The 12,434-nt window shown below is 44.8% G+C and overlaps 1 protein-coding gene across 1 annotated transcript in view; it reads left to right on the top strand.

Moving 5' to 3' along the window:
• The first annotated feature begins 2,233 nt into the window (after positions 1-2,233).
• Nsfl1c (NSFL1 cofactor) overlaps positions 2,234-12,434 on the top strand; it is a 19,108-nt gene continuing 8,907 nt past the window's right edge. The window contains exons 1-5 of the mRNA XM_055602683.1: positions 2,234-2,378; positions 4,601-4,698; positions 8,741-8,815; positions 11,158-11,323; positions 12,043-12,135. Coding sequence (XP_055458658.1) covers positions 2,274-2,378; positions 4,601-4,698; positions 8,741-8,815; positions 11,158-11,323; positions 12,043-12,135 — 537 coding nt within the window. The 5' untranslated portion in view covers positions 2,234-2,273. The remainder of the gene's footprint in view (positions 2,379-4,600; positions 4,699-8,740; positions 8,816-11,157; positions 11,324-12,042; positions 12,136-12,434) is intronic.

The following is a 12,434-nucleotide window of genomic DNA, read 5'->3' as shown; positions in this document are numbered from 1 at the left end:
CCACAATGAATGCGTCAGCAATATGAACCTGCAGACTCCTGGCCAGAAGACGGTGCATCTGAGGTTTTGGCAATGCACCAGAACTCATGGTAGTGAAACTCAATCTCTAGACCAGGCTGGCCTTGAACTTAGAGATTCCCCCTACTTCTGCCTCCCAAGAGCTGGAATTAAAAATGGGCACAATCTTCCCCAGCTCAATGTGTTTACACTCTTGCTTGCTGGGGCAGCATTGTTGGAGAGAGAGCCCTGAGCCATCTCTGTGGGGGACACATGTCCACCTTACCTTTGCTCTGAGCCTTCTTGTCTCACTCCAGCCTGCCAGTAGAGATGAAACGGTGATTTGTTAGACACTGTGGAAAGTGGCAGGTTGGTGATGTATGGTGATATATGGGTGATATATTGGTGATGTATGGGTGGTCTATGGACTGACACCACCTCCACCACCACAACCAGCACAGAATGAGAAAAGGCAGCAGAAGAAAAATGTATTAAATACACCTTGGTAAGGCCACAGCAGGTGAGGACCTGCAGAAGGGACTGCATAGTGAGGCTTCGAGAGGTGGAAGTATTAGAACACAGGAGGGAATGGCTTAGTTTTATCCTGTGGATCATTTGTTTGGAGTCTGTACCTGAGGGCACAGGTTGAGTTCTTGCTATCTAATTAAGTAGTACATTTTTCAGCACTAGTTGTCTCCTGAAGCTGGACATCTGAAGCAAGGTGCTGTGGGTCATTGGAGGTTAGCTTTAAATGTTTGCATAAGACAGCAAAACTATCTGGGTCAGGCTCCATGTAGTCAGGATCTGACTGGTAAGTGTGAGGATTTTTTTAATGCTTTTACGATTGGTCTTTTTATGTCTATATATTAGAGTAACGAGAAAACATTCTCTCTCACTCTCATAGTCTCGCTCTGTCCTATACAAACAATACACAATGCATACACCCACACATACATAAACACACATATCACACACACATGCACACACAATCAACAGATCTGCAGTAGGATAATGAATTGATTTCAAAGGAACGCAGAATTGCATCCTGGGAAGATCTGATTTAGCTCTCTCATTCCTCAGGCTGTACGTCACTGGAGACAGTCCCTGGGGAAAGTAGCCAGGGTCTATGAAGTGCTCATTAGTATATATACACTTCGGCCTCAAAACAGCAGCGAGAACAGAGAGGCACCAGGGCTGGAGCAAAGCTTTAGTCTGATGTATAGTTTCAATCAAGCAGAGCTTTGGGCTTGGAGGCAGAAGGATTGCCACACCTTTAGGCTGACTCTGGTAGCATAAGCCCTGCAGTGCCTGCTGCCTGAGAAGCTGACAGAGAAGGATGGAACGTCCAAGGCCTGCCTGGTGTTGAGTGAGTTCAAGACCAGATTAGATGTTGAGTGACTTTTCCTGGGGAACAACAGAAGCCTATTCAACCCATGCTGAACCCCAAGTGCTTACCGTGCTAGCATTGGTAGGCCCTGGGAGAACGGAGACCATAAATTAGGAGGACTAAAGCCTCATTCGACAGCCAAGTCAATCAGAGCATTGAGCAACTTATACTCTGAGGGTTAAGAAGACTCAGCTGAGTAAAGTGTACAATCACAAGGACAAGCTGCCCGTGCTAAAAACATGTTTTCCAATACAGGTGTATAAAAAATGACAATAACCAGCTGTGATGAAAAATCTAAAGTAAACTCACTCTCATCTGCTACAGTTGAAAGACTCGCCTATTTCATACCTAAGGGTGTAGCCATGAGACTTCTACTAAGGTAAGATAAGAAACATGGAGAGATTGTGAGCACTGAACTGTTTGGTTCAAAGAACATAAACAAGAAGACAGGGTACTTTGTTTTGCTGTTATGTCCACAGTCCATGGAAGGGCATCAAGCCATAGAGAGCTCTCAGGTAATGCTTCAAAAAGGAAATGAATGATTAAATTAATTAACGAAATAAATGGATGAAAGCAAGAGTAAACGCGGGATCTGACTTCTTCAGGAGTTCTTATCCTATAGGCTTGTAGGATAACCAAAGCTTCCCTACTCACATGGATCAACCTTCTACTTTCGCCATTAGGGTGCGGTTCGCATAGCAGCCACCAGAGAGCGCGAAACGGCTGGGTTTCCCGCACGGAAGGTTTTGCGAGAGGCACCGCGAGGGGAGGAGCCTACTTGCAGGCGCCCAGCCTGCTGAGCGGAGTAGAACGGCAGGCGGAACGCAGCATTGGGGTTGGGGCTGTTGCAGTGTCAGCCGGAGCGGTTTGGGAAGTGCACGGGGTGAAGATGGCGGCGGAGCGGCAGGACGCGCTGAGAGAGTTCGTGGCAGTGACGGGCGCTGAGGAGGACAGGGCCCGTTTCTTTCTGGAGTCAGCCGGCTGGGACCTGCAGGTAGCACCGCGAGGCGGGACGCTTCGGGCGGGCTGGGGAATGCGCGACGCGGAGTGGGCGCCCTGGTCCGTACCCGACCGAAGCGCATAGTCATCCCTGCGGGGCCGGGCCCTGGCCCAGGCCTCGTGGTTTCTGGGTTCGCTTGCCACGCTTCGCCAGCCCGGCTTGGGAGTTGAGGGACCCGGCCGGACCCGGCCTGCTCTGCAGGGCCTCAGTTATCCTGCGGGCTCACAGTGTTGGCGAGACTTTGGGCGCTGCCGCAGTCCGCGTGGAGGAGTCGGCTGGGGGCGTGGCTGCCGCGACGAATGTCGGAGGGTGGCCGGGTGGACCCGAGAGACGGGCTTCCACATGGAGCCCACTTCGGACGCGGTGATCGTCCAGCTCCGTTTCCGCGGCGGTGCGGTGCTGGTGGGAGGAACCGTGCCCGGAATCAGCCCACGCCCCCATCTTGCCTGGTTACTGGGAGAATCTACCCGTGGGATTGTGGCCCAAGCTTGGGGCCTCTTCACCGTTCCTAGCAGCTTATATGAAAAATGGGGATTTCTTGGGATTTACTGTGTTCTTTACTGGCATATGGTAAATGGTCACGAAGTACTTTATTGATTAAGAAGACAAGATAAACTCCACCAGGAAATGTTGCACACTTAAGATGTTTAGAGCACATGCCCATCTCTCCGTGCTCAGAAACACACAGTAATCAATGTTAGAAAGAATTGATTGCATAAATGTCCTTGGCCAACCTACATCTTAGGTACATGATGATGGCTAATATTTCTTGAGTACCTACTAGAAGCCAGGCACTGTTCAGCATTACAAAATGTCTCATTTACATGTCTCACATTTTGCAGCTGAGACTTTGGAGGATAAGTAACTTGCTGAAGACCTCACTAACTACTAATTAAACAGGTAAAGACTAACCCTATGTTATGAATGAGGAATTGGACCCTCAAAGGGACACAGAATGTGCTCAGTGTGTGAGCTTTGGTCCTTAAGCATGTCTGCTGACTGCAGCATTTAAATAGCTTCCCATACGTTAGGGATTTTTACTCCTTTAATCCTTTTGGCACTCTGGAGGCAGAAGATCCCCAGTTCAAGGCCAGCCTGGTCTACATAGTTCCAGAATGGACAGGACTAAATAGAGTGCCCCTGTTTAGAAAGAAAAACCAAAAGAGATCACATGCTCTTACAGGCACGGTGAAGCCTTTGTACTGAACAGAAATAGAAAATAGAAAGAAAACCTTCTGTCCCAGTAGGTCATCTGAACTGAGGCTCTTAACCTGTGAGCTAACTTGGCGACCAGTGCCAGGACTTGAATTTAGGTCCTCTGTTAGTTCAGTGCAAAGTCCTAAGATGGAAAACTACTTCCCAGCAGGTTGGTTATCGTATGCTTCAGACTGATTGTCCCATACAGCTTATGTCCTCCTATGTTGTTCATCGTCTGTGGACAAGAGCTGCCTCCTTCATCTCTGTGAACCTCATTGTTCTGTTTCTTAGACTTATCTCATTGTGTACAAAATAAGTGATGAATAAATGCCTACTCATTGAGTTGGTGACAGTCACAGATGGCCAGAGGACTCCTGTGTAAAGGACTTCCAGGTGGTAAAGCTAAGGTGACTGTGCATTAATCTCAGTGATGGTCTCATTTAGTGTTAGAGGGTTGGTGGGACAGCATCCCCATTTCACAGAGTGGAAAGGAGGGCCTCACAAAGAAAGGAAATGTAGCATCTGCTCCCATGCTGCATCCCTTCTACTTATTAGGGCGTAAGAGTAAGAGCCCGAGCCTACTGCCTGGGGCTGAAGCACACCCCACTTCTTATCCCCAGAAATTGTTCCTATTTCTCAGTCCTTTTCTGACAGCTATAAAGAGACAATAATACTAATTAGGAAGTTCTGAGTTGGATTAAATTAATTAACACATAAATAGTATACAGACAAACCTGGCACACAAAGAAATAATAAGTAGACGGTGGTCTTATTTTATGTTTTCCAGACTAATCTTATTTGTTATCTTTGTTTCCCTTAGTGGCTGGATTTTTTTTTTTATTTTTTTCAGGCAATATAGAAGCTAACAGACTGTCAATTACTTTTCTGTCTAATCTTTACTTCCAGGTTTAGGACATCTTATTTTTAGTGTGGATTATGTCTTTATGTTTTTGTTCCATTGTCAGACATGTGTCAGGTGAAAGATTGGAGGGTCCTAAGGTACTCTCTCTTCATTTCAGATTGCACTAGCAAGCTTTTATGAGGATGGAGGGGATGAAGACATTGTGACCATTTCACAGGCAACCCCAAGTTCAGTGTCCAGAGGCACAGCTCCCAGGTAAGACCAACTTCGGTTGCTACATGAGTATTTCCAGAAAGGGACTTTCTGACTTGAAAGAGAGATCAGGCCTGGAGTATGAACCAAGGGGTTTGAGGATCTAGTTAAAGAGAACTCAGGGGATCACGGGTCTATTCTGTGTTGTTGTTTTTAATGTACTTGGTGCTCTGTGTGTGTATTGTGGGAGCCAGAAGAAGGCATTGTATTCCCTGGAACTGGAGTTAATGGATGGTGTGACCCACCATATAGCCACATGGAACACATGGAGATCTGCTGGGACTTGAACTGGAGTCCTCTGGGAGAACGTTCGGTGCTCCTAACCATGGAGCCATCTCTCTAGCCCCCACTTAAGATTTCTAAGGGCTTTCTATTTATGAAATGTGAGGAACGACTATCTCATCTCTGGAAGTTTTCATTCCTTTAGGAGTGCTGTGAATATAGATGGCGTGAATGACTTTAGGAGTGCCCATCACCCTTTTAAGATAATGGTGGAATAAACACTGCTTCTGAACTTGACTAGGGAAGATAACATTTGTTTTACAGCACGTTTCCTAGACCTCTGGCTCTAGTGGCCAGTCACTGTTAGGATCTGCATAGGAGGAGAATGTTGGTCTCTGCAGATACAGTCAGGGATTCAGACACACACAGAAGTGTCTGAACTCCCAGAACTCGTGTGCTTTTAGTCTAAGCACTTACTCTCTAGTATATGTTTTAGCCAGAAAATTTTGCTTGGTTTGAATTTTACTCTAGAATGCAGAAAAAAAGTTTCTGTGCTGTGAAATGGTGAATTCTCTCGGAGAGCCTGAGCTTTAAAGTACATTTCTTTACTTTGAGAAATACTAACAGCAAATTTCATTGGTCCTTCATGTCTTTTCATGGCTTTTGTTTCCACAGAAGAGAGATCATAGGAAAGTGATCTTTCAGTTATTTGGAGGTACAAGGCTATGAGATACTGATGAAACGTTGTAATGTTATTGCCTGAGGGGTGGGTTGCAAAGGTATGGGCTGCTGGTAAAGGTGGCTAATTTGTGATCCAGCTCTTTGATTCTACCTCACTGTTGGGTTATTGACATGTCAGAAGCAAGGGGATCTCTGCCACCCTGTCTTTAAGGAAAAAACATAACACCTTTATATAGCACTTAGAGCATATATGTTGCATGCTATTATTGACACATTCCACACGGGCAGACAAATGTATGTGAAAGTGTATGTGAGGGAGAGGGAGAGGATAAAAATAAAACAACCAGGGAACTACAGCTTCACATTAGCATTACGCCTGAAAGGAATATAAGACTGGACAAAGCCCTGTTGGTCTTACCTTACTGTTTTGATTAAGCCCTAGATTTGATAGTGGGCTTTGGTGAAATAAAGAAAGGAAAAAGGGTGTGGTTTCTTATGTCATTGTCTTTGTTTAGGAAGAAAGCGCTAACTGAATTTTCTCAGGAGAAACTAAACTGTGCTGGCACCCCAAAGGAATTTTGTGGTAGGGTTGGGGAGCAGCAGCTCTCCAGCCTTAACCTGTTACAGGACGCTGCGCCTGCTGTTGGCTGATCCCTAGTCACCTGTCTTCTGCCTTCCATGTTGTCTCTGATGCTAAGCAAGAACACTCAGTCTCTGAACTCTTCCTTTGACTCTAGAATGGGGCATTTACTGTGGAGCCCTTGAGCCTCTAGGAGGAGTCTGTAGAAAGAGCAGACGGAAGTCTTTACATTGAAATAAGTGTAGGTAAAGGTTTAACTATCTTTTGGCAGGTATCTTCTGGCAAGAGAGTCTATTAGATTCTCTCAGCACCTGATGTGTTTTGCATAACTTGCTGTGGGAGGAAGTCTAACCTCAGTGTAAACCATTGTTGTTACTGAGTGCTTAGTGCCAGCCCATGGCACTAAACTTTATACAGTTTTTAGTTGTCAACCACCCTGTGAGGTGAGTCCTGTACTATCCTCCTTGTATAGATCAGAATACAGAGGAGCTAGGATTCTTCCCCAGATGACACAAGCCAGTCAAATGGAGATTAAAATCAGAGCTATTTTGCTTCCTGAATCTCAGCTCTCAGCCACAGCATGGTGTTTCTCATGGATGCTCAGAAGTCCTCCAAAGTTTTCCTTGAGTCTGCCTTCTTCATCTTAACCCCGTTCCTTTCCTTTTCTTTTTTTTCTTTTCTTTTCCTTTCCTTTCTTAAGATTTGTTTACTTATGCATTTTATGTATATAGATACTTGTCTGCACGTACACCTGCACACCAAAAGAAGGCATCAGACAGTTGTGAGCTGCCACGTGGGTCTGGGAATTGAACTCAGGACGTTTGGAGTGAGCGCTCTTAACCACTGAGCCATCACTCCAGCCCTCCCTCTCATTTTCTTAAGTCTTGTTCCAGGCAAGTTAAGTTCTTTGATGACCCATCCCTATCATATGTATGGCACTTTTATGTTGGTACCCTCTCTAAATTGCTTTACTGGCTCTTGCTCTCTGCATGTCAATCTCAGTGCACATCATGTTTATCTTCATCCTTGTTCCTGTGCTGAGCAGCACACCACAGCTTTCTTTGCAACTCTGGTTGCAATTCTAATCTGTTCACTCTAACCATATCCATGTACAAAAAAGTAATATCTCTCCTGTGTTGTCTTGAATGCTTTTTCTTGACAATTTAATTGAGACTTTTCTCTTTTTAAATAATTTATTTAATTTTATTTTATGTACTTTAGTGTGAGGTGTTAGATCCTTTGGAATTGGCAGTACAGACAGTTGTGAGCTGCCATGTGGGTGCAGGAAATTGAACCCGGGTCCTTTGGAAGAGCAGACAGTGCTCTTAATCACTGAGCCATCTCTTCAGCCCCTTAACTGAAACTTTTCATCTTAATAAACTGAGAAATAGAAGAGTTTATATTTCACTCACCATCTGTCTATTGGAGCCAGAAAGCCCCACCTGTGTTCTTTTATACCCTTTAGCAGTTTCCCTCTCTAGCATTTGACTGAATCTAACAAAAGGCAACAGGCAGTTTATTTATTTTATATATTTCTGGCTGGTGTGGAATACTCTTTTGTAGACCAGGCTGGTCTCAAACTCACAGAGATCTGCTCACCTCTGCTGGGATTAAAGGCATAAGCCACTATGTCTGACATGGCGTTTGCTTTCTAATCTTTCATGTCACAGAATCTGTACTTGCTAAGGTTTCAAGACCTGCATTATCTTCTTCCCTAACATTACACTGTTTAATAGGCTACCACTGAGCGTCTTGTAGATATTTAAGTAAAGCAAATTTTCAGTTATTTATTTTCACTCACTGCATCAAGGAAGGACTTTACATGTAGCTCAGGCTGCCTACATATAAAGAAGTTTGTTACCCTTCTGCCTCAGCCTCCCGAGTGCTGAGATGAAAGGTGTGTGCCACCATGGTTGGGCCTAACCATACTTCAGATGCTGAATGCCCAAAGTAAATGTCTTGTGCCTTCCTCTTAACCCCTGAGCCATCTCTCCAGACCTCCCTTTCATTTTCTTAAGTTTGTTACCCTTCTGCCTCAGCCCCTAAGTGCTCAAATGAAAAGTCTGTGCCACAACCCTTGGGCCTAATGTGTATGTGTGTGAACTGTGTGTGCCTGGGGCCTGAGGAGATCAGAAAAGGGTGTTGGATCCCTGGAACTGGAGTCACAAATGGTTGTTAGTCACCATATGTATGCTAGGGACCAAACCTGGGTCCTCTGCAAGAGCATCCAGTGCTTTTAACCACTAAGCCATCTCTAGTGGGCCCTCAATGGTGAGTTTTAAAAGCAGTGAATACTTCATTCTCCCATTCCCAGAACAGCTTCAATTGCATTCCACTTTACCGCACAGTAGCATTCACTAATTGTCAGTCCTGTATGATCTTAACAAACAAATGCCACATCCTTTGTTATCTGAACCGAGGTCGATCGACCATTGTGTGTCAAAAGACAATGTGTGTTGTCTTCACTCCACATCTCACCCTAGTTTCCAACTCCCCAACTGATCATAGGTGGTGCTTTCTTTAATTATCCCTGAAATAATGTTTGTTCCTTTTTGTCTCCAGTGACAATAGAGTGACATCCTTCAGAGACCTCATTCATGACCAAGATGAAGAGGAGGAGGAAGAAGAGGGACAGAGGTAAGACTTTGCAAGGGAGCACAGCTTATATAGAACTATATAGTGGTGTTCAACTCACCTAGAATAAGGTGGGGGACACGTGTTTACTGTTGCCCACCATCAGCTGCCGTGTGTAGGGGGTATAATAGCCTAAGAACAGTTTTCTTCCTGGAGTGTAAAAGAAATTCTGTGCATCCGTCCATCATCCCCCACCACACACACACACACACACACACACACACACACACACACTGTCATGTTTTGTTTGTTTTTGTTTTCTTCGTAATTATTTCAGTAAGGTATTTGTTGAAGAATATTATGGGGAGAGAAACAAAATCTCTACGAATGGAAAAGTTACCTTATAATATCACAACGCAGAAATAGCCAAGTATCTACTTGTGGTATGTGTTTATCCATGTACATAAATTACATAGTAAGTAGAAAAATGGGGTTGTTAATGTGTATTCTCTCAACACAATCATAATTGTTTTCACTTTTAGGAATGTTGTAATATAACTTGTTTCATTGTGGAAAATATGAGACTCATAGAATGGAAGTATAACATTTATTTGATAATTACCGTTAATCTTTTGGTATGTTTCTCTGTAGTTCCTGTTCTGAGTGTAACGTGTTTTTATGTGGTGAAGATGATTTTGTTTTCTCGTATTGGATTAAGCAAGGTCTTAGACACTTTCTGCCAACACCGAATTCCTGTGTTTTCCATGACTTTGGTAGCCCATATGTCCAGTGGTTATAGTGTGTCCATACTACTGTAAATATCAATGCTGTGAGCATCTTTGTGTATTAATCTTTGGCCCCTTTGGAATTATTTTCTCTCAGTATTTAACGGTATCTCTAACAGAAACACCATGTCAAGAACATACATACTTCTAAAGCTGTTGATCACAGGCTCCCAGTTCTTAAGCCAAGACTTACAGATCTCTTTACTTAGAGCTTTCAGTCCAGGCAGAAGTGTGCTTCCCTGGATTGAACAAGAATAAGCTGACTGTAGCCTCACTTCTCAGGCTTTTCTTTCCATGGGTCTGGTTTGGCTACCAAGCATTCCTCAGGGAGATGAAGATAACCATTGTGGAAATGCAGTGACCTCACGGTGGAGGTCTGAGAAGTCGTGTTCTTTTCAAGCATGTACTGCTTCACATTACCTCAGGATTTTGCTTTTAAATATGCTGGAGACTCGAGGATGTTGGTAATTTCAAGGTTTTATACTCCTGAAGTAGAAGGCACTATCACCTGTGTGACTGCCTAGCTCACAAATACCGCGTCCTCCTTTCCCAGCCTGGTCCCAGCCTCCATTGTGACGTTCTACTGTTTCACACCCGTCTAACTTCCTTGGCCCCTAGGTACTTGAGACCTGAAACACCATTCCTTGCCAGGGCCTAACTTTTACCTCCTATTCTTGGGTAGTTGTGAGGAATTACAAATCAAGATTAATTTTTACAAACTCCCACTGATCCCTTTTCAAGACAAATTGCTGAATTACTTTACGAATGATGAGGAAGCAGCTACATGATATTTCATTCCAGATTAAAATAAAAAAAAAATAGTGCTAACCTAATCTGTAGCTGTTCTTGGACCACTAGAGTACCTAGTGTGGGTATCTTTGAGGCTGGAGCTTCTCTGGCTTCTGGTATGTCTCCTAAGGCTCCCAGTGTGCATCATAAGAATGGCAGGTGAAGTGAATTTTGGGGGAGTTCGTGTGTGGTGTCAGTCTGCCTGACGTGTATACATTGCTCTTCTTATTCTTTTGCATACATCTGCTGATTTGAACCTCGACCCTGACTTAAGGAGCAGGTAGGTAGGGCATGTAATCTTTCTCTCATTTGAAAGCAGTGAAGTGTTCAAAGCAGTATACTGGCCTATTACTCAGGTCACACAGTGGCAGAGCCAGGCCTGGATCCTAGCTGCTTATACTAACTGCATCAGCACCATTAATCCAAGCTCTTGGAGTTAGCTGCTTCTGACTAGGTCCACAGCTGCCCCCTCCTAGAAAGGGGCCTCCACATGGATGATCCCTGCTGAAACTTTCCTGCATTGATGTGCTGTTGTGCATGCCTGGAATGTTCTTCACTCATCTCTTTATCTGATAACCTCATCCTCAAGAGAGCCCAGGAGATACCTAGGCAGCCTTGGCTGTTGTCCCTGTCTCATCTTTCTGCTGCCACCACCGTTGAGCCAGAGACCTTCACTGGCTTCATGGCTGCTTCACTGTATCATACCTGCCTGATCCTTACATGTGTTCTTGTTGGCCTTAAAAACAAGAGGCATTGTACTCTTTGCTTCAGTGTGCCCGGAGCCTGGTTGTGACTTCTGTTCATTTTCTGCTATTTGGCATTTCCTCACAGGTTTTATGCTGGGGGCTCCGAGCGAAGTGGACAGCAGATTGTTGGCCCTCCCCGGAAGAAAAGTCCCAACGAGCTGGTGGATGATCTGTTTAAGGGTGCCAAAGAGCATGGGGCTGTAGCTGTGGAACGAGTGACCAAGAGCCCTGGAGAGACCAGTAAACCGAGAGTGAGCATAAGGGTTATCATGCCCAAAGGAATTGAGTTCCGCAGGAGAATCAGTTCTACTTCCCCCTAACAGTGATTGGTTTGTTTTTTTCATTTCTTCTCCTATATAGAAGACTAGTATGGCCTGTGTTCTGGATCAGAGCTTGAGAACACACCTATCCAATTTGACAAACTTAGTATTGTCCTTTCTTTTGCTGTAATTAAAGTAAATGCTGGGCTTTTGAAGGGGGTGCAGGGTGGGTTGTTCGTTGTTTGTTTGTTTGTTTCTGTTTTGTTTTGTTTTGGGTTTTTTTGGTTTTTCAAGACAGTTTCTCTGTGTAATCCTGGCTGTCCTAGAACTCCCCCTGTAGACCAGGCTTGCCTCCAGCTCAGGGATCCCCCGTCTCTTCCTCTTGAGTGCTGGCATTAAAGGCATGCACCATGATGCCCAGCTTCATTACCAGTTTTTATGTAAAAATTTCTGATCTTGGGAAAATCAGAAAGTCATTGGTGTTATCCTACACCGAAATTCCTACATAGCCATTATTGCAGAGTTTAGTGATAACTGTTCCCTTTAGCTGGGCTCCAGCTTTCACTTCTTACCCTGACCCTGTGACCAGTGAGTTTGATATTCCGTCGTTAACAAGACTGATCAGAATCTTGCCTTTCTGCCTTATCATAACTGTGTCTTTGTACCTGAGTAACTCCACCACTAAGGGTTTATAAATTTGTTCTTCACAGCCCTTTGCAGGAGGGGGCTACCGCCTTGGCGCAGCACCAGAGGAGGAGTCTGCCTATGTGGCAGGAGAAAGGAAGCGGCATTCAGGCCAAGATGTGAGTGTGCCTCCTTGGAGGCGCTTGTGGATTGTTCATTGTGCCCATTCCCGAAAGGACTGGTCACATGTGTGAACAAGCAGCCTCTGAAAGAGGAGCCTGCAGAAATAGTGTCCTTGCTGTGATCTAGACAAGGACTTACATAAAAATGAGACAGTTTTCACTTTGTGGGCAGAGGGCCAGGGCAAAGGGCGAAGAAGAGGATAGACACAGGAGGGTTTTTGATCTTTGGATCTCAGGAAAAGGGGCAGTGTGTGTGTGTGTGTGTGTGTGTGTGTGTGTGTGTGTGTGTGTGTGTG

Source organism: Psammomys obesus, unplaced genomic scaffold (genome assembly GCF_907164565.1).
Source record: "Psammomys obesus unplaced genomic scaffold, mPsaObe1.curated_primary_1811, whole genome shotgun sequence".
NCBI lineage: Eukaryota > Metazoa > Chordata > Mammalia > Rodentia > Muridae > Psammomys > Psammomys obesus.
The sequence above is the reverse complement of the archived record's forward strand: the minus strand, read 5'-3'. Positions and strand labels throughout refer to the sequence as shown.